A 21,929-nucleotide genomic window follows, 5' to 3' on the forward strand; every position below is an offset into this window, starting at 1 on the left:
CTACTTTTGTTAATTCGAATGGGAAACTCTCAGGCAACAATGTATATTTGGTTGCCATTACAAGTTGTTTCTATCCAGTGCTCTCTTAATAAGATATAAGAATCTTGTATTTCCCACTTGTCCCTAAATCATCCAAAGATGGAGCACTATGTTTTTTTTTATCCTATCCCACACAAATGAGGAAGACTGCTGAACTGAGCCCTGAGTTTATATTGTGTAAACACCAGGATACTGCCTTTTATATTTTCTATTTCTTTCTGCAATTTGGATGACCATAGTTTAATTCTACTAAAAAAACATTTAAATGTTAATTACATCCAATAGGATTGTTTTGCCTCAAATAAGGATTAATTATATCTTAGTTGGGATCAAGTACAAGCTACTGTTTTATTATTACAGAGAAACGACAAATGTGAAATTATTTGATTAATAAGATGGCCTTCCCGTAATTCAGAACTTTCTAGAAAAAAATGGGGTTCTGTATAACTAATCCTATACATATACCAAATCCCTTGTCTAGGGTTGTCATCTGTTACTAGTGTGGGAGGAGGCAGGGTCAGGCAACTGGGAGTGTGTTTGGGGCTTTAAATGGAAGAGTCAGGTAGCGTAACAGTTTAGGGAGCTGAGGGACAGGGAGTTACAAGTTGACCAACAAGTATATAGCCAGTAAATGTACAATACTGGCTCTAGCTGTAGCTTATGATTCACTTTCTGCCTGGGTGGCAACCATATCTAAGGCAAATGACTAATAAGTAGAGATGTCGCGAACTGTTCGCCGGCGAACTTGTTCGCGCGAACATCGGGTGTTCGCGCTCGCCGGAAGTTCGCGAACGTCGCGCGACGTTCGCCATTTTGGGTTCGCCATTGTTGGCGCTTTTTTTTGCCCTCTCACCCCAGACCAGCAGGTACATGGCAGCCAATCAGGAAGCTCTCCCCTGGACCACTCCCCTTCCCTATAAAAACCGAAGCCCTGCAGCGTTTTTTCACTCTGCCTGTGTGTGCTGAAGAGATAGTGTAGGGAGAGAGCTGCTGCCTGTTAGTGATTTCAGGGACAGTTGAAAGTTTGCTGGCTAGTAATCGTTTTGATACTGCTCTGTTATTGGAGGGACAGAAGTCTGCAGGGGTTTGAGGGACATTTAAGCTTAGGTAGCTTTGCTGGCTAGTAATCTACCTTCTACTGCAGTGCTCTGTATGTAGCTGCAGTGGGCAGCTGTCCTGCTTCTGATCTCATCTGCTGACTGCTGCAATAACAGTAGTCCTTGTAAGGACTGCTTTTATTTATTTTTTTGTTGTTTTACTACTACTACTACTACTACTACTATAAGAGCCCAGTGCTATTAGTCTAGCAGTGTTGGGGAGTGGGACTGGTGTGCTAATCTGCTGCTCCTAGTAGTTCAGCAGCACCAACTTTAATTTTTTTTTTTAATATTCATTTTTTTTTATTTTACTTTTTTTTATTTTACTACCGCTGTAGTAGTGTATAAGTTGACCTTTTAGGCATTATTTGCCCTGTAGGCATTATTTGCACACTGTTTTCTTCAACCCGCCATCGAGCTGTGTGACCTTGTTCACATTCTGTCTAAATATCCATAATATTACCGTCTCCAGAAAAAACACCGGAGTCACTTTTTTCAAGCAGCCATAATATATTTTACGTAATCCGTATCCACCGCTGTAGTAGTGTATACGTTGGCCTTGTAGGCATTATTTGCACACTGTTTTCTTCAACCCGCCATCGAGCTGTGTGACCTTGTTCCCATTCTGTCTAAATATCCATAATATTACCGTCTCCAGAAAAAACACCGGAGTCACTTTTTTCAAGCAGCATTCATATATTTTACGTAATCCGTATCCACCGCTGTAGTAGTGTATACGTTGGCCTTGTAGGCATTATTTGCACACTGTTTTCTTCAACCCGCCATCGAGCTGTGTGACCTTGTTCCCATTCTGTCTAAATATCCATAATATTACCGTCTCCAGAAAAAACACCGGAGTCACTTTTTTCAAGCAGCATTCATATATTTTACGTAATCCGTATCCACCGCTGTAGTAGTGTATACGTTGGCCTTGTAGGCATTATTTGCACAGTGTTTTCTTCAACCCGCCATCGAGCTGTGTGAGCTTGTTCACATTTTGTCTAAATATTGATAATATTATCGTCTCTAGAAAAACCACTTGAGTTACTTTTTTTCAAGCAGCATTCATATATTTTACGTAATCCGTATCCACCGCTGTAGTAGTGTATACGTTGACCTTGTAGGCATTATTTGCACACTGTTTTCTTCAACCCGCCATCGAGCTGTGTGACCTTGTTCCCATTCTGTCTAAATATCCATAATATTACCGTCTCCAGAAAAAACACCGGAGTCACTTTTTTCAAGCAGCATTCATATATTTTACGTAATCCGTATCCACCGCTGTAGTAGTGTATACGTTGGCCTTGTAGGCATTATTTGCACACTGTTTTCTTCAACCCGCCATCGAGCTGTGTGACCTTGTTCCCATTCTGTCTAAATATCCATAATATTACCGTCTCCAGAAAAAACACCGGAGTCACTTTTTTCAAGCAGCATTCATATATTTTACGTAATCCGTATCCACCGCTGTAGTAGTGTATACGTTGGCCTTGTAGGCATTATTTGCACAGTGTTTTCTTCAACCCGCCATCGAGCTGTGTGAGCTTGTTCACATTTTGTCTAAGTATTGATAATATTAACGTCTCTAGAAAAACCACTTGAGTTACTTTTTTTCAAGCAGCATTCATATATTTTACGTAATCCGTATCCACCGCTGTAGTAGTGTATACGTTGACCTTGTAGGCATTATTTGCACACTGTTTTCTTCAACCCGCCATCGAGCTGTGTGACCTTGTTCACATTTTGTCTAAATATTGATAATATTATCGTCTCTAGAAAAACCACTTGAGTTACTTTTTTTCAAGCAGCATTCATATATTTTACGTAATCCGTATCCACCGCTGTAGTAGTGTATACGTTGACCTTGTAGGCATTATTTGCACACTGTTTTCTTCAACCCGCCATCGAGCTGTGTGACCTTGTTCACATTTTGTCTAAATATTGATAATATTATCGTCTCTAGAAAAACCACTTGAGTTACTTTTTTTCAAGCAGCATTCATATATTTTACGTAATCCGTATCCACCGCTGTAGTAGTGTATACGTTGACTTTGTAGGCATTATTTGCACAGTGTTTTCTTCAACCCGCCATCTAGCTGTGTGTATTATCGTTTCCAGAAAAACCAACTGAGTTTTTGTTGTTGTTGTTGTTTTTTTAAAAATAATGCCAGGCAAAGGCAGGCCGCCACGCAGAGGCCGTGCTAGGGGCCGTGCTGCTATGCAATCCTGTGGCCCTAGCAAATTGCCCAGTTTTAAAAAGCCAATGACCCTGAACTCCCAAAATGCTGAAGAGGTAGTTTGACTGGCTTACACAGCACACCCCATCCTCTACCGTTTCTAACTTTACCACAACATCCTCCTCATCCTCCACTGCTATGGCCACCCCACGTAACACTTCCTCCACCACCGGTGCCCCTTCTTCACTGGGGTCAGAGGAGTTATTTTCCAATGAGTTTCTTGAACTGAGTAATGCGCAACCATTATTGCCAGAAGAAGATGAAGGAGATGAGGACCTTACACCAGATTTAATTCTGGCAGAGAACACGATAGAGATGGACATAATGAGTGATGAGGAGGAGGTCCCCGCTGCTGCTTCCTTCTGTGATGTGTCAGAAGAAATTGATGCATCTGAGGAGAATGATGATGAGGAGATTGATGTTTTGTGGGTGCCTAGTAGAAGAGAGCAAGAGGAGGGTAGTTCAGATGGAGAGACGGAGAGTCAGAGAGGCAGTAGGAGAATAAGACTTAGAAGAAGCAGGGAGGACAGCCCGCAGGGATCAGCAGGGCAACAACATGTATCGGCACCTGTGTTCAGCCGGCCAACGCACCCGCCATTGCCGCCAATACCGCCAACTCCGCCAACTTCTACTGTTACCGCCAGATCGCACACTTCCAAAAAGTCAGCAGTGTGGGATTTTTTTAATGTGTGTGCCTCTGACAAAAGCATTGTAATTTGCAATGAGTGCAGTCAGAAACTGAGCCTTGGTAAGCCCAACAGCCACATAGGTACAACTTCTATGCGAAGGCACATGAGCGGCAAGCACAAAGCACTTTGGGAGCAACACCTCAAAGGCAACAGGCAAACTAAAAGCCACACTCCTTCTGGTCCAGCATCTTACTGCTCTACCTCTGCTCTCCTTGACCCGTCTGAACCACCCTCCACTCCGCCTTCCACCTTGACCACCTGTTCCCATTCCCAGTCATCTGCCACCAGCCAAGTTTCTGTGAAGGCCATGTTTGAGCGTAAGAAGCCAATGTCTGACTGTCACCCCCTTGCCCGGCGTCTGACAGCTGGCTTGTCTGCACTCTTAGCCCGCCAGCTTTTACCATACCAGCTGGTGGACTCTGAGGCCTTCCGCAAATTTGTAGCAATTGGGACACCGCAGTGGAAGGTACCCAGCCGCAATTTTTTTTCTAAAAAGGGAATACCACACCTGTACCAACATGTGCAGAGCCAAGTTACCGCATCTCTGTCACTTAGTGTTGGGCCAAAGGTCCATATGACTACTGACGCATGGTCCTCCAAGCATGGTCAGGGCAGGTATGTCACCTACACTGCCCACTGGGTGAACTTGGTAATGGCTGGGAAGCAGGGAATGGGTAGCTCAACAACAACAGTGGAGTTGGTGTCACCGCCACGGATTGCACGCGGTTCTGCCACCACCTCTACTCCTCCATCGCTCTCTACCTCGTCTTCTTCTTCTTCTTACTCTGCTGCTGGGTCCTCCTTCTCCTCCTCCACACCTGTGCACCCCCAGCTCCCCCTAGGCTATTCGACGTGCCAGGTACGCCGTTGTCACGCTGTCTTGGGGATGACGTGCCTGGAAAGCAAAAACCATACCGGATCTGTACTCCTGTCATCTCTGCAGTCACAGGCCGATCGGTGGCTGACCCCACACCAACTGCAGATCGGAAAAGTGGTGTGTGACAATGGAAGCAATCTGTTGGCAGCGTTGAGACTAGGCAATTTAACACATGTGCCCTGCATGGCACATGTGTTAAATTTAATAGTCCAACGTTTTGTCTCCAAGTACCCAGGATTCCAGGACGTTCTCACCCAGTCCAGAAAGGTGTCGGCCCATTTCAGACGTTCCTACACAGCCATGGCACGCCTTGCTGACATTCAGCAGCGCTACAACATGCCAGTCAGGCGTTTGATTTCTGACAGCCAGACTCGCTGGAATTCAACGCTCCTTATGTTGGAACGTCTGCTGCAACAACAAAGGGCCGTCAACGAGTACCTTTTTGAACTGGGTGGTAGGACTGGATCTGCACAGCTGGGGATTTTTTTCCCCCGTTACTGGGTGCTTATGCGCGATGCCTGCAGGCTCATGCGACCTTTTGAAGAGGTGACAAATATGGTCAGTCGCACCGAAGGCACCATCAGCGACCTAATACCCTTCGCTTTCTTCCTGGAGCGTGCCGTGCGACGAGTGACAGATGAGGCTGTAGACCAGCGTGACGAGGAGCTGGAAGCGCACGATTTCTGGTCGGAATCACCAGAACGAACCCAGGCACCTGCTGCAACGCAGGGAGAGGTGCCAGAAGTGGAGTCAGAGGAGGAAGGTGGCTTTGTGGAGGAGGAGGAGGAGGACCAACAGGAGCAGGCTTCCCAGGGGGCTAGTGGTGACCTTTTGGGGACCCCTGGTCTTGTACGTGGCTGGGGGGAGGAGACCGTGGATGATGCAGTCCTTGATAATGAGGAAGCGGAGATGGATAGCTCTGCATCCAACCTTGTGAGAATGGGGTCTTTCATGCTGTCATGCCTGTTGAAGGACCCCCGTATCAAGAGGCTTAAGGAGAAGGACCTGTACTGGGTCGCAACGCTACTAGACCCTCGGTACAAGCATAAAGTGTCAGAAATGTTACCAACATACCACAAGTCCGAAAAGATGCGGCATTTACAAACCAGCCTGCAAAACATGTTGTACAATGCTTTTAAGGGTGATGTCACTTCAGGAACTCATCAACATTCCAGGGGCAGAGGTGCCAGTAATCCTGCCACGAGCACACCTGCAAGGACAAAGCCCTTTGGCCAGTCTGTAACGTCAGACATGCAAATGTTTTTCTGTCCAAGGCAGCGCCACAACCCTTCTGGATCCACCCTCAAAGAACGCCTCGACCGGCAGGTAGCGGACTACCTGGCATTAACTGCAGATATCGACACTCTGAGGAGCGATGAACCCCTGGACTACTGGGTGCGCAGGCTTGATCTGTGGCCAGAGCTGTCACAATTTGCCATGAACCTCTTGTCTTGCCCAGCCTCAAGTGTGCTCTCAGAAAGGACCTTCAGTGCAGCAGGAGGGATTGTAACTGAGAAGAGAACTCGCCTAGGTCACAAAAGTGTCGATTACCTGACCTTTATTAAAATGAATGAGGGGTGGATCTCGGAGGGTTACTGCACGCCGGAAGACTTGTTCTGACTTCTATGCAGCTGTCCTTCTCTTCAAGCCTCATGACTCCACACACAGCTGTCCTTTAGCGTCCTCCTCCTCCCTCCGCCACCGTTACAAACTAGGGTGCAAACCCTACTGGTTTAATTTTTTCTGGCCTCTGTGCTTCAGTGGCTGCAACCAAAAAAACTGGGCAAACAATGTCTACAAGGTCAACGTATGGCAAAAAATGACTATTTTCAGCATTTATATGGCATATTTTTTCTGGCAACTGTGCTTCAGTGGCTGCGACCAAAAAAATGCATATTTTCTGCATTTATATGGCATAATTTTTCTGGCCTCTGTGCTTCAGTGGCTGCAACCAAAAAAATTTATATTTTCAGCATTTATATGGCATAATTTTTCTGTCAACTGTGCTTCAGTGGCTGCGACCAAAAAAATGCATGTTTTCTGCATTTATATGGCATAATTTTTCTGGCCTCTGTGCTTCAGTGGCTGCAACCAAAAAAGTTTATATTTTCAGCATTTATATGGCATAATTTTTCTGTCAACTGTGCTTCAGTGGCTGCGACCAAAAAAATGCATATTTTCTGCATTTATATGGCATAATTTTTCTGGCCTCTGTGCTTCAGTGGCTGCAACCAAAAAAATTTATATTTTCAGCATTTATATGGCATAATTTTTCTGGCAACTGTGCTTCAGTGGCTGCGTCCAAAAAAACTGGGCAAACAATGTCTACAAGGTCAACGTATGGCGAAAAATGACTATTTTCAGCATTTATATGGCATATTTTTTCTGGCAACTGTGCTTCAGTGGCTGCGTCCAAAAAAACTGGGCAAACAATGCCTACAAGGTCAACGTATGGCAGTTGTTTAAAGAGAACAGTAGATTACTAGCCAGCAAAGCTACCTAAGCTAAAATGTCCCTCAAATCCCTGCAGACTTCTGTCCCTCCAATACAGAGCAGTATCAAGCAGATTACTAGCCAGCAAACTTACTATCATCTGTCCCTGAAATCACTAACAGCTCTCCCCCTACACTATCTCTTCCAAGCACACACAGGCAGATTTTTCAGATACATTTTTGCCCTTGATCCCCCTCTGGCATGCCACTGTCCAGGTCGTTGCACCCTTTAAACAACTTTAAAATCATTTTTCTGGCCAGAAATGTCTTTTCTAGATGTTAAAGTTCGCCTTCCCATTGAAGTCTATGGGGTTCGCGAACCGTTCGCGAACCGCTCGCGTTTTTGCGCAAGTTCGCGAATATGTTCGCGAACTTTTTTTCCGACGTTCGCTACATCCCTACTAATAAGAAGATTTTGCATGTTATGTTGCCCCTGTATTTTCTAGCTGATTAGATGGGGGAAGGGGTGTATATACTGTACATGATATTTTAAAACAAAGCTGTTACACTTTTGTGTTATAAACTGAAGAATTTAATGAAAGGGTAAAAAAAAGAGCATTGCTTTAAAGCAGGGGTGCCCAAATGGTAGATCGGGATCTACCAGTAGACCATTAGCTTGGCATCAGTAGATCTCAAGACACTGTCAAAAAACCGCTTGTCTAAATTACACTTCTGTTTTACTCTTTTCATTCAGATATTTATTGTTTTAAAGCTACATAAAAAATAGTTGTTAAATATAGCAATATAAATTCTCTCATAAATCAATATACATCACAAAAAGTAGGCCCCTCGTTAGTAAAGTATGGGTAATCCTGCTTTAAAGGCTGAACAATACAAGTACTCCCACATGTGAGAGACGTTTACTGTCATTTAAAGGTTATTGCCTATAATCCCTGTGTTTTTAAGATAGAATATCATTGATCTTGTAGCCTTGATGCTTTGTGCTTCATATTCTGTTATAAACCTGCTGGGACTTTCATCACAAAGCATGGCATGGCTGGAAACATGAACATGAAGCCAGATGGCTGCAAATAAAATAACGGATATCTCAATGCAACAGACAAAGACAAAATAACAAAGTAAAAAGTAAATTTACTATTTTTCATTGACTGTTTTGGATATCAAATCTGAAAATAAAAATCCATGACAAGAATGTGAGATTAATATAACCTTGTCAGTAGTCCCCAGGATATTTTAAATAGTTTTGCTAGTTTCTACAAAAATCTGTATTGTTCAAAGGCCATGTATACTGAAGTGCAGCTGGCGGAATTTCTGAATTCTATAGAGTTTCCCAAATTGACGCAGGAAGAATCTAACTATTTAGACAGACCCATTACTGAGCTTGAGTAGCAGAAGCAATAGTCTCACTGCCAACAGGCAAAACCCCTGGGGCGGATGGGTTTCCGATGGCCTGGTACAATCTGCAAGGGAATCCCCTCATTCACCACCTCCATGAAACATACCTTAGCTCAATAGAAACAGGTTCTCTCCCCCCCCCTCATTTCATGCAGAAATAATAGTCCTGATACATAAAGATGGAAAAGTCCCAGAATATTGCGATTCATACAGGCCAATATCCCTTATCAACACGGATGCCAAGATCTTCGCTAAGATTTTGGCGATAAGGCTGGCTAAGGTGATCTCCTCTATCATCCACCCTAATCAATCAGGTTTTATGCTGGCAAAATCCACCTCAACCAACCTCAGGCGGGTGTACACACACCTACAAACTCGGCATGAAAATGTTGGTTCTAGGATAATGGTCTCCTTGGATGCCACCAAAGCATTTGACTCGGGGGAGTGGCCTTACCTGTGGCGACCCCAAGACACTTTGGTTTTGGTTCCCGATTCATCAGCTGGATCCAACTATTATATAAAAATCCCACAGCACAGATAAAGATTAATGGATCACTATCTCCCTCATTTCCCTTGACGCGTGGAGCCAGGTAGGGCTGCCCCCTATCGCCACTGTTATTTGCCATCGCCATTGAGTTATTTGGCCCTACAAATCAGACAGACTCACACCATAACAGGCTTCAAGTTCAGAACCCTGGAGGATAAACTAGCCTTATATGCCGACGATCTCCTATTATTCTTGGCAGACTACCAGGACTCTCTGCCGGCAGCCCTTGAAGTACTCCAGCAATTTGGGACCTACTCGGGTCTCACCATATACAAAGGGAAATCAGTTATAATGGCATTAGATCCAGTCCCCAATCAACCAACAACTACACAAGGGCTGAAGTGGGTCAGCAGATTCAAATACCTTGGAGTATCATTAACAACTGACCTAAATAACTATACCGAAGATAACCTTGAACCTATCATTGGCCAATTTCGCTCCACAACAGCAGTTTGGTCCAATCTACCGCTAACACTTTGGGGGAGAGTGAATATGGTTAAAATGATTTACCTGCCCAAATTGTTATATATATATATATTACACAACTCTCCAGTGTGGGTTCCTAGGACAGTGTTTCATAGGATAAATTCAATCCTTATCCCCTTCCTTTGGGCCAACAGGGTGCCTCGATTATCGTGGAATGTGCTTACAGCTCCTATAGCAAGTGGAGGCCTCGCACTACCACATTTCCACCACTACTTTTTGGCCAGCCAAATACATCACATTCATGACTGTTTTCACATTGATGAGGCTGACACTGGTCTAACCCTCCTAGCCCTCAGGCTGGAATCCTGGGAAGCTCTTAGGAACATACCGTATAGGAGGCTGGTAGATTATACTTCCTGCCCTGCTGTAATTACAACCCCCTACAGAGCTTGGAGAGCAGCTTGTAAAATTTTGGGACATATTCAAACTATATTATCTCCTTCTTTGCCACTTTGGAAAAACTCTCGTTTACAGCATTTTAAGAGAATTCAGGACTTTCATTACTGGCCACTAATGGGAATTAAACTGCTGGGAGACCTTCTGGTAGAAAATACCTTCCCTACTCATTTGCAATTACGAGCCAAAGTTGATGACCATCCTGTACAATTGTTCCAGTATTTGCAACTACGACATGCCTTTCAGGCTCAATTTGGCTCTCTCAGTGTTGAGTACAAAATTCCATCAATAGAACTCATTCTCCGAGATCCCCAAACCACAAAGCTAACATCTCGACTCTATCGAGCCCTCCTTGACTCTACACGTCCACCATTTACCAGAGCAAAATCCAAATGGCAGCAAATACTTCCAACACTTATGGATGAGGACTGGGAGGAAGTCACTGATACAATATATAGTGACCTCATCTCTATTAGAGATAAAATGATTCAATTCAGATTTGACCATCAGACTTATATCACTCCAGTAAAACTTCAAAAGATGGGAGGCAGACCAGCGGCTGACTGTCCCAGGTGTCAATCACCAAACTCCTCCTTCCTTCACTTGGCTTGGGAATGCCCTCCTATACAGTGCTATTGGAGAAACATAACTCAATATCTTGAAAATACCCTGGATTTTCCGAACTTGTCTAATTCAGAAATGTGCCTTCTGGGGCTAATAGAGAGCCGATTCCCAATGACCAAAACCAGATCTCTAGCTAGAATACTGTTGTTTTATGCCAAAAAATTTATAGCTATGCAATGAATGGGAGGCACAGCCCATGTAATTTCCCAATGGATCAACTTGATTAATAAAATTCTTCCTGCGATTAGACTTACCTATGAAGGAAGAGGATGCCCATTGAAATTCGATAAGATATGGTCCCCTTGGCTGGATAGTCATGCAATTGAGGCCACTAATTAACCACCCAATAACTATCTGTCAGTATCTGTCAGTGATGTTAATACTTGGCACCTTGCAAGTCAGGAATATTTGGATCCTATAGTAGGACATTCTCATACTAAAATGCATGTTTGTATTCCTATGTTTTTTGATATGAAGATACAGTGTATACCTCTTTCTTTCTTGTGTCTATGTTGTTGTTTAAAATGTAATAAAACAAAATAAAACCTTTAAAAAAAAAAAAAAAGAATGTGAGATTAATAAGAAAATAGGAGAGCTGTCACCCGCTTAAAGATACAGGAAAATAACACAAGAGGTGCAAAGGCATTTGATTCTTTATCTATATTAGTGATAATGTTACAAACCTGACTAAAAAACAAGTTTGTCTCTGGTGCTACTTCATGCATATATTAATAACAATCGCATTTGATGCAACATTTTACAATTTCTATACTGACATTAGTGTAATTATATTAAACTCATTAACCTGATGAGGAGACCTGCTTGTGGAGCTTGTGGAGAATCAGCAGGAAATAACCAGAGATTTCCAGAGTAAAACTAGGTGGCTGCAATCCCCAGAACCCCAAAGCAGTAGCACGTTCAGAATGAACAAGCCTTTGATAAAGGTGCAGCTATTGAGACACTGGACAGGATATGGCCTATTCTAAGGGCCACATTTAGGGTGGGAACAATTGTTATTTATTTTTAGAGTGGATGTCCAACTTGCTGCTAGTGATGAAGTGCAGCTTCCAACCAAGAGCCGCAAGCTCAGTTATTCCCATTCCCTTTCATGAAAAGCAGTTCCTGCCATTTTGCTGCCTGTCCATTTATAACAGAAAACTACAAGACAAGGCCCTGTAAGCAATTACAACTCAGCTATTATGGGAGTTGAGGAGACTGTGTTATGTATGCAAAGAACAATAACAAAAACTACTTAAAACAGTTACCAAAAATGTTTTTTAAACAATATTATGTATTAGAAATGCAAAGGTGGATTTAACTTACACGAAGAAAGCACCAACCTTCTGAAAGTGAACTGTTAGCAGATTATATGCAGTGTCCATTGCACTGTCCTGCACCGACACCAATGGTATAATAACGGAGACCAGGTGCAGTTAAAGAAAAAGTCAACTGTCCTCCCATGACAATACATTCTATAAGAATGAGAACCACTCTAGACAGAAAACTAGGGATGCACCAAATCCACTATTTTGGATTCGGCCGAACCCCCGAATCATTCACAAAAGATTGGGCCGAATACTGAACAGAATCGGTATCCTAATTTGCATATGCTGATTAGGGGTGGGAAGGGAAAAACATTTTTTACTTCCTTGTTTTGTGGCAAAAAGTCACGTGATTTTCCCCATATGCCAATTAGGATTCAGGTTTGGTTCGGCAAGGCAGAAGGATTCGGCCAAATCCCAAACCGAATCCAGGATTCGGTGCATCCCTACAGAAAACACATAAGGTTATATTGGCATGTCCAATTTTATATAGCAGATTATATTTTCTACTGAAACTACTGTGCCGCCCGGTTGATAATTTTACAGTTGATTAAGTAGAGATGCACTAAAGTCATGATTTTTTTTTATTTAATTAAATACTGAATCCTCCATGAAAGATGTAGCCAAACCACGGTAGGTTTTCAAATACTGTTATGCAAAAAACAGTTCTTTTATGTGTTTTTAATCCAGTTTTGAAAATTAGCTTCTCTAGTGGGGAATTTGTTAAAGGGAATGTCAACCCAAAAATATTTTTTGCCTAATAAAAGAAAACAACTTTACAATATATTCATTACACATTTTCTTTGGTGTTTAAGTTACTTGTATATGTATTGTTGTTGAAAGCAGTGTCCTTTTTCTATACTGCTGGTTCAGACTATTATTACAATGTACGACAAAGCAGCTGATTAACAGACTTGTCTTTGCTGCTAGGAACCAATACTTTTGCAAAATTGTTTTATAAGTAACAAGCAGGAGTTAAGCTAATACTGCTTTCAATAGCAATTGTTTTTAATAATAGCTTTAGAGGAGACATATAGGATAAATGAAAAAACCCAATTTTTTTAGGAAATTATAAGTAATATTTGGTGTTGCTTTTACATGGCGCTAAAAATTAATATTGTTTTCAAAAATAGCCCCTTTATTGGAGCTCCCTATAGATGTTCACTTGTCCCTGTTGGTGTTTAAAATGAGGGGTGGGCATGTCCTAACAGTCCCTGCCAGAAGCACAATAGGAGGGGGACAGCCAATCACAGCTGTGCAGTCACACAAGCACAGACATGCTTCACTTCCCTATCAGGTCCTGCTAGCTGCTCCCCTGCACAGCCTGGGAATTCAGGGAGCAGGAAGTAGAAGAGAATGGAGGGATTATTAGGGTCTCTGCAGAAATATTTAGTAGATCAGCCTGAAACACTAGATTTTTAAGCATAATTCTTCTACATCTAAATTCGTATAACACACTGTTAGGTTCTTATTTTTTACACAAAATGTCTCCTTTAAAAACACTGAAAATTTTTAATAAATGAGTATTGGAAAGTTGCTTAGAATTTATTTGGGGGTTGCCTTGTCCTTTATGTACAGTTCTGTGGCCTGGAGAAGTCTAGAATAAAAGGAACATTATTAAGATTATTTCTCATTTTTGTTCAATTGTTAAAGCTGTTCTTGTCTAGTAAAACAAGGCTGCAGCCATTTCTGTGAGTTGCTTAATTCATAAACATATTCAATGTTAGACTGGGGAGCCAGATTCCCACCAGGAAGCCTTAAGCTGGCCACAGACGCAAAGATCCGATCGTACGAATCAACGTACGATCGGACTTCCCCATCTCCCGACCTGCCACTAACCATTCAGATGAAATAAAGTAGTAAAAGAACAGATCAGCCGATGTTCTGCCCCTGACAGTAATCGTAGGAAAGTTATGTCTGACCAAAGCTAGTGACAGTCTCCCTCTGAAAATCGTACGATCGACAATACACGCAGAGATATTACCCGCAGCCGACAGAAATCTTTTAACCTGTCGACCAAACGACCATCTCCACTGGACGAAAAATGCCGGGACTCTCCACACACGGTCCGGAAATTGTACGAATCCTCGATTCGTACGATCAGATCTTTGCATCTATGGCCAGCATTAGACCCAAGGCCCACCTTCTTTGCTCACCTTGTTTATTCCTTTATTACAGGCAATCATATATATCCTTCCGTCTAAACTCCCCCCCCCCATACATGAGTGTGGAACAGTGGAACAGTCTTGGTATAAATACACAAGGCCACATGGTTGGAGGAGCAGGAGCCCATCAGGAGTTTTCCTGGTACTCTGGTGAACCAATCTGACACAGAAAATATTTCTACAGTTCTATATTGCATTTGGCCATTGTATGTGACTAACTCACTATGGTTAACTACATGTATGTCATTGCTTTTGCATGACACAATGTGGCAGAAATAATGGGCAAAACTAATTAATGCTCCCTGGAAAACCTTTGTTAGCACAGGTATGTTTTAGCTATAATATATAGGGAGAATTAAAGGAAAACTATACCCCCAAAATGAACACTTAAGCAACAGATAGTTTACATATTTTAAGTGGCATATGAAAGAATCTTAACAAACTGGAATATATATTTAAGTAAAAACTGCCTTTTTACATCTCTTGTCTTGAACCACCATTTCATGATGTTCTGTGTGTTGCCTCAGAGATCACCTGACCAGAAATACTACAACTGTAACTGTAACAGGAAGAAGTGCGGAAGAAAAAGACAGAGTCTCATTTGACCTAATAAGTATGGCTTGTTGGTTTGTTTGAGTGCACACGATCCCAGGGGGCGGCCCTTATTTTTAAAATGGCAATTTTCTATTTATGATTACTCAATGGCACATACTACTAAAAAAGTATATTATTATGAAAATGGTTTATTTACATGAAGCAGGGTTTTACACATGAGCTGTTTTATGCAATATCTTTTTATAGAGACCTACATTGTTTGGAGGGTGTAGTTTTCCTTTAAGTGCATGGAAATCCAACAGAATGTATGTATTTCCCCCTTTTAGCAGAAGAAGGTGACATATAAGAAAGCCAAAGGCAGAGAGTTATTTAATGCTCTCTAAAAAAAATTTAAAAAGTGAGTCATTCTCTGCTGTGTTATTTATGTAAGTAATTAAGTGCTAAATGTGAGCTGGCAGTAAGATATACAATACAGGCTTCTATTAAAGAGGGTGCAATTAACAGTTTTATATCCTATTACTAATTGCTTGCCTCACATTCCAAGAGATACACATGTCCTACAGTACAGCAGTTGCCTCTGGGTTTTTGCATCAGAGGGCTAATTTATAAAGCAAGGCAAGATGTAAACTGCATAAAATCGGAAAAGTAATTATGTTTCTTGCCTCCAATCCACAACCCTTAAATGGAAATAGAACGTCATTTGGGGATCTCAATTGTTTAAAATGAATAAATGAATTTCCAAATGGAAAAATGTCTTCCAACAATTAGACTCTGAAGAAAGGGACATATTAAATAACATCCTTTACTGTTCCATGGACACGTAGCTCCAATATAGTCTACGCTTATTCTTTGTCCTACATGAAAAATACCTATTTGACTTCATAAAATTCACAATTGTTTTTAATGAAAAGGTTCTTTGCATTTTGGACATACTGTATACTATCTTTAATTCCACTCCTTCTAATTTGTTCTCTGATATGTCTTCTCTACCCTCCTACTTTGACTCAATTCCCAAGGACAGCATTTCTGCAGTGACAGGAGCACAGTGAGAAGAAGCACCAACATGGGAGCCTGCAGGGACAATCACATAATCCTGTTGTGACTGTTCATGTAGATGGGCAGACAGAACGAAAGACAAAGAGGCAAATAAAGATGAGAAATAAATGTTTATTTTCTTTTATTCCTAGAACTATAGTTGAATGGTGAATAATTTTCCTCTATATACATTTTTTATGAGTAAATGGGGATCTCAACTAAATGCTGGAGGAGGCACTTGAACTGGAAAAGTTCAAAAACTAAGAGAGGGTCAGACTGGACTTTAATTGGCAAGATAGAGTGCACAAATACATATTCGATATTGCATAAAAATGTCGGAGGGTTAAAATGTGTTGTGTTAAAATTAGGAATAAAGCAACAGACCTAAAACATTCAGGTTAAGTGCTTTTGCATGTTATTATAGAGTTAAATCTTAATACTGCTGAATTGTGATATTGCATTAATTTGGAAAATAGGAACAGAAAGCGCTTTCTGTGGTATGTGGTTCAAGAATCCCTGACAAGCCAGTTAATGGAAACCGCTCGGTGTCTCAAGGATATTATAAGTCTGCAATTTCTTGAGGTTTTTTTTTTTATTTCTTTTAGATGCGGGGATAATGTCTTTATAAAAAAATAACAATGAGAAATAAGCAATAATTAAATATGTGATGTACTAACCTATGAAATTGAATCAAATATGTTACGTAATCAAAAATGTTGATGATGTTTTGATCTTGTATAAAATAGGGATGCACCGAATCCAGGATTCGGTTCGGGGTTCGGCCAGGATTCGGCCTTTTTCAGCAGGATTCGGCTGAATCCTTCTGCCCGGCCAAACCGAATCCGAATTCTAATTGGCATATGCAAATTAGGGGTGGGGAGGGAAATTGCCTGACTTTTTGTCAGAAAACAAGGAAATAAAAAAATGTTTTCCCCTTCCAACCCCTTTTTGGAATGCATATGCATTCGGTTCGGTATTCGGCCGAATCTTTTGTGAAGGATTCGGGGTTCGGCCGAATCCAAAAAAGTGGATTCTGTGCATCCCTAGTATAAAACTGTATAACACAGCATATAGAGCGCCAAGCAACTGTCCGGACCTGTGTGATTGCTTTTTTGCTAATCTGCAGTTTGGTGCACCTTTCAATAAATCTTATCTTTTGAGTTTGAGCATTATCCGTGTGTCCAGATGTGGTGATTACCTGGGAGTTTAACTAAAAAACTTTCAGTTGCTATGTGGCCCATGAATGCTCTTTACATATTTTGTCTAAGCAGATAACATGCAGAGACGCTACTATATGTGTGCTTATCCATCACCCAAAGAGTTACAACTAAGGTTACTCTAGTAAGAGGCAAGGCTTCTTGGTTCCTACTCCATTTGACTAGCTGACAATCACTCTGATAGACTGGCAAGGAAAGGTCTATATTTCTAAATATGTTTTGGTGCACCCATCTGGTGCCACTAGTTTAACTTTATTAACTGTTCAAGCATAGCCTTTCTTTCCAATGTATGCACTAATCAGATGCGTACAGTTCTACACATCTTCTAAATTGCCAAGTAGTACAATGTTTTATCTGGAGACATTAAGCCACAAAGCATTACTTTTTTTCATGTGTAGTTTCGTTTCTGTATAGTTTCACCTATGTATATTGCAGCGACATTGCAGCGACATGTGTTTTGACTGAAGACATTTCTCTTTTGTGGCAAGTTAAACTCATTCAACATCACTTGAAAAATCAGAAGAACTTACCCCTTCAACATACTGCAGCATACGACGTGTGCTCTCCAGTGACTGAAAGATAAAAGAGTAGATATTAAGTATTAAAGTCAAAATACTAAGTGGTTTCACTTAGGGGGTTATTTATCAAAAGTCAAATTTTAAAGCTTTGTGAGGTTTTTTTATACCTCTAATGGACTAACTACTCCACGAGAAAAAAACGGAATCTCTCAAATTGATTTTTGATCATTGAGTTTTTGAAAGAAACTCACTGAAAAAAACATCATGAAGGCTACTAACATCTTCAAATGGTTCAAGGGACCAATGCCTTTTTTTTAACCCCTGATAAAGTTTTTTGATTTTAACCCAGAAAATTCAAGTTTTGACTGAAAAATACAGTTGAAAACTGAAATTTTTCGGGTTGAATACAACTCACGTTCATTTCTGCCTAGCAAAACTTCGCTAGGGATCTTGCGCTCAGGTCATGTTATGTTAAATGTTGGTGCATATACTTGCAGATTACACTTTTTAAAACATATGTCCAGGGAACCTTAATAAAAACAAAAGAGTTATTATAATGCCCTACACATGTGCCCACTGTAAAAATAATGTTCCATATGTTTTCAAATGTATAGGGAAAGTCAAAAGATAGCAGCACTCCCATCTTGTGAAGATAAAACCGCCTTTATTATTTCATATGGCAACTCCAGCAACGTTTCGGACCCTCCAGTACTTTGTCAGCTTGAGAAAGGACCTGGAGTCTCTTTCGCTAACGAATTAGCGCTTGCGTCCGCTAGTAAATTGGCTATGTCTCTGCGACCGGTAACATTGGTGAACTGTCGCTATCGTTAGCCACTTCGCCCTTTAGTAAATCTACCCCAATGTTCTTTGTGCTTCCAAAAATAATGCAAGAAAATGCCACCTGTATTCATCTCCCTGTCCATTTGCTGAGAAGGCAACCATAATATTGGCTACATTTTGTGGCTTGAGCACTGGTTTGGCTTCAATTACAATTACAAAAACTTTGCTAGCCAGCCCATGATTCCCTCGAACAACAGAAGATCACTAAGGTGGCAATGAAAATCAAGTGTATTGTTCAATCCTGACACTTCTAACATATATATATATATATATGCGTATTAGCATTTTACTAGTAACTTAAGTTAAATTTACATCCAGCAAAGCCCAAGGTTTGAATTAGTGATTTCAAATTCTCTTAAATGTGCATCTTAAAAAAACATTCATTTTAAAATCTGTTGTATGTGCTTCAAGGTCATAAAGAGGCGAAAAATTATTTTTATTTTTCATAATCTAAATAGTTGCCAATGTGGTAGTTCATTTAGCAGGTGAAACCAACCCCTAAGGTTGATATGTGGGGAAATCCCCTGCAAGAGCCTATTAAAGATAGGTGAGGTACTTGGTGAGGTACTTCCTCTTTGGCCTTTTTTTAGGGAGCACCAGACTGACATGGCCATACCAGTTTTGGAAGACTGATTCCTTCAGAGTTAGCTAGTGTTAATAGGTGGGGTGAGTTCTTGCATTACAGCCATGGGTGGCCCCTTTACAAGGTGAATTTTAACTAGGAATGAATGCAGCATTGGGGTATAGTTGGATCTGGCTATGGATCCAAAGTTTAAAGGCCAAGTGATACTATGCATGCTACTTAATAAATCTGTCCTGATATGCAAGAGACATACAATAGACCACAAGACAGGCCTGTCCCTTTAATCGTATAATATCTTGGATAAAATACTGAGAACTGTTGAGTTCCATTTTCTTTTGTACAGGTATGGAATTTATTATCTGTGAACCTGTTATCCAGAAAGCTCCAATATACAACACTGGCACAAGTCCTATTAAGGCAAACAATTGCTCTTTTTTTTACGGGTTTGTTTTATTCTGTGCACTAATTAGAACTTTACTTGTACTTGATTATTAAGCTGCATAAATCCATATTTGTGGTGTTTATACAAATGGCCTGAAGGTGTCACTGTCTACATGAGTTACTGTGCATAATACCTGTCAGCTTAAAAGTGAAAGTTACTTTTGTGTATTGGCTGCATGAGAGCCTACTAATAAAAGCAATGTAATACTCTACTCATCCTCGGCTACCCAAAACATAACAAATGGGGACAAGGATTGTTCTTCTACCTCTGCAGCAGCCTGCAGCTTTTCTTCCAAACCCTGGTGAGCCTACCATACCTTTTACTGCTTGGATTTGCATGTTTGGAAACTACATTATTGTTGCTGACCAAGGGGAGATTTCTGCAGTTAGAAAGCGTGCTTGCTTTACTTATTCACTGCCTGGGAGCAGAGGGACAGCATATAGTCTATACATTACCATTACCTGATGATACTTATGAAACTGCTCTTACTGCTATAAAGAACTTTTTTGTGCCAAGAGTAGAAAGATATAAATTCCGCCAGCGTGGATGGCGTAATGGCGAATCCACAGAACAATTTGTAGCAGCTTTGAGACAGCTGGTTGTTACCTGTGAGTTTGGGAATCTAACAGATGAAATGCTAAGAGACCAAATAGTTAGAGAGAGACTGCTCCTAGAGCAGGATTTAACCCTTACAAAGGCTATTACAGTTGCTAGCCAAATTGAAACAGCAGTGGCAGAGGCTAAAACTCTCAGTCAGGGAACTGCTGGGAAAGTACAGACTGTGAATTCAGCACTGTGGCCTAATAATGCACAGTCACAGGCAAAATACAGTGCTAAGGAAAGGGATTCACCTACACTGCAAAACCATGCAGCAAATACGAATAGAAAATACTGCTTTCGCTGTGGTTCAACACAGCAAATTATGTTACATGTCCTGCAAAAGCTAAATGGAGCTGCAAATGCACAAAAGTAGGACATTTTGCTAGGATCTGCCGTAGTTCTGCTAAAGATGTTCATGAAGTCACTACTACAAATGTTACAGTACTAAGTGTGGATAAAGCTGGTACATTTATTCCAGACAAGTTTATATGCACTGCCAGTTCTGCTTCTGCTGACAAGGGACACTCCATTAACCTGATGCTTGATACAGGTTCAGCTGTTTCTATACTACCAAAGGATATTTTCTTGTCTGCTTGTAGCACCTGCCCTGAAACTGGTCAGTTAATTAAAGGATCCAATCCCTGTGCTTGTTTGCTTGCCAGCGACTGACAAATTTGAATCAAATACTGCAAAATGTGACTTTTACATTGTGAATAAGGGAACTGCTATACTTGGAAGGAATCTCTTTTGCTAAACCTACAATTAGTTGATGGTCTCATTACTACAGCACCAGTGCCCAGTGTCTAAAATTTCACCACAAAGCAACACTTCACTGGTCTGTGCAAAGAACTTTGTACACAAAATTAAGTTGAGACCAGATGTAAAACCAGTACCATTCCCTGATTCAGCATGGGAAAAACTTGCTATTGATATTGTCAGTCCTTTTACAGATGCTCCTATAGACTGTAGATTTGCTATAACCTTGATAGACTATTACAGTAAATGGCCTGAAATTGCATTTGTTTCTCATATAACATCAGCTACAGTAATAACATTTCTGTCTACAGTCTTCAGCAGAGAAGGTAATCTAAAGGAGTTAATATCAGACAACGGACCACAGTTTGTCTCATATGAGTTTGAACCCTTTCGGAGAGAGAGAAATATTGTGCATCTTCAGTGTATTACCCACAAACAAATGAAGAAATCGAGTGATTCAACAGAAGTCTGAAAGAAGCACTACAGACAGCAAATCTTACTGGGAAATCTTGGAAAGTATTTACAACAGAGTTCCAACATAACTACAGAGCAACGTGCCATGCAACAACCCAATCATCTCCAGCTGAATTATTACATAGCAGACAGATGCGCAGTAAGTTACATGTTGCAGACATCAAACTTCCACAAAATACTGTGCCTACAAAATCATCTACTGCTGACATTGTGAAACGTCAACAAGCCAAATGTAAGGCTTATACTGACAGAAAACGTGGTGCAAGAGAAGTGCACTTTCAGCCTGGATCTTTAGTCAGAATTAAGAAACCAGGAATACTGAAACAAGGACAATCTAAATATACTACACTACATGAAGTGAGACAACAGCGACCACCATACACATATGAACTATCTGATGGACATATATGGAATGCAAGTCGTCTTGCTCCTGTTAGATATGACTTTGGAGAAGCTCCAATTGATGAAGGACATTTTCCTACTCCTGATGTCAACTGCAATAGGCCTGAAGAAAGTGAACCTATAAGGCGTACTGAGAGAATCAGAAAATGACCTGCATGGACTAAGGATTATGTGATGTGA

General features: G+C 41.1%; 1 protein-coding gene across 3 annotated transcripts in view; it reads right to left on the minus strand.

The window, feature by feature from the left end:
* snap25.L (synaptosome associated protein 25kDa L homeolog) overlaps positions 1–21,929 on the minus strand; it is a 66,021-nt gene that overhangs the window by 28,052 nt on the left and 16,040 nt on the right. For all 3 annotated transcript variants that reach the window (XM_018261779.2, XM_018261780.2, NM_001090411.1), the window contains 1 exon segment: positions 17,665–17,706. In XM_018261779.2, coding sequence (XP_018117268.1) covers positions 17,665–17,706 — 42 coding nt within the window.

The sequence above is a fragment of the Xenopus laevis genome, chromosome 5L (assembly GCF_017654675.1).
Source record: "Xenopus laevis strain J_2021 chromosome 5L, Xenopus_laevis_v10.1, whole genome shotgun sequence".
NCBI lineage: Eukaryota > Metazoa > Chordata > Amphibia > Anura > Pipidae > Xenopus > Xenopus laevis.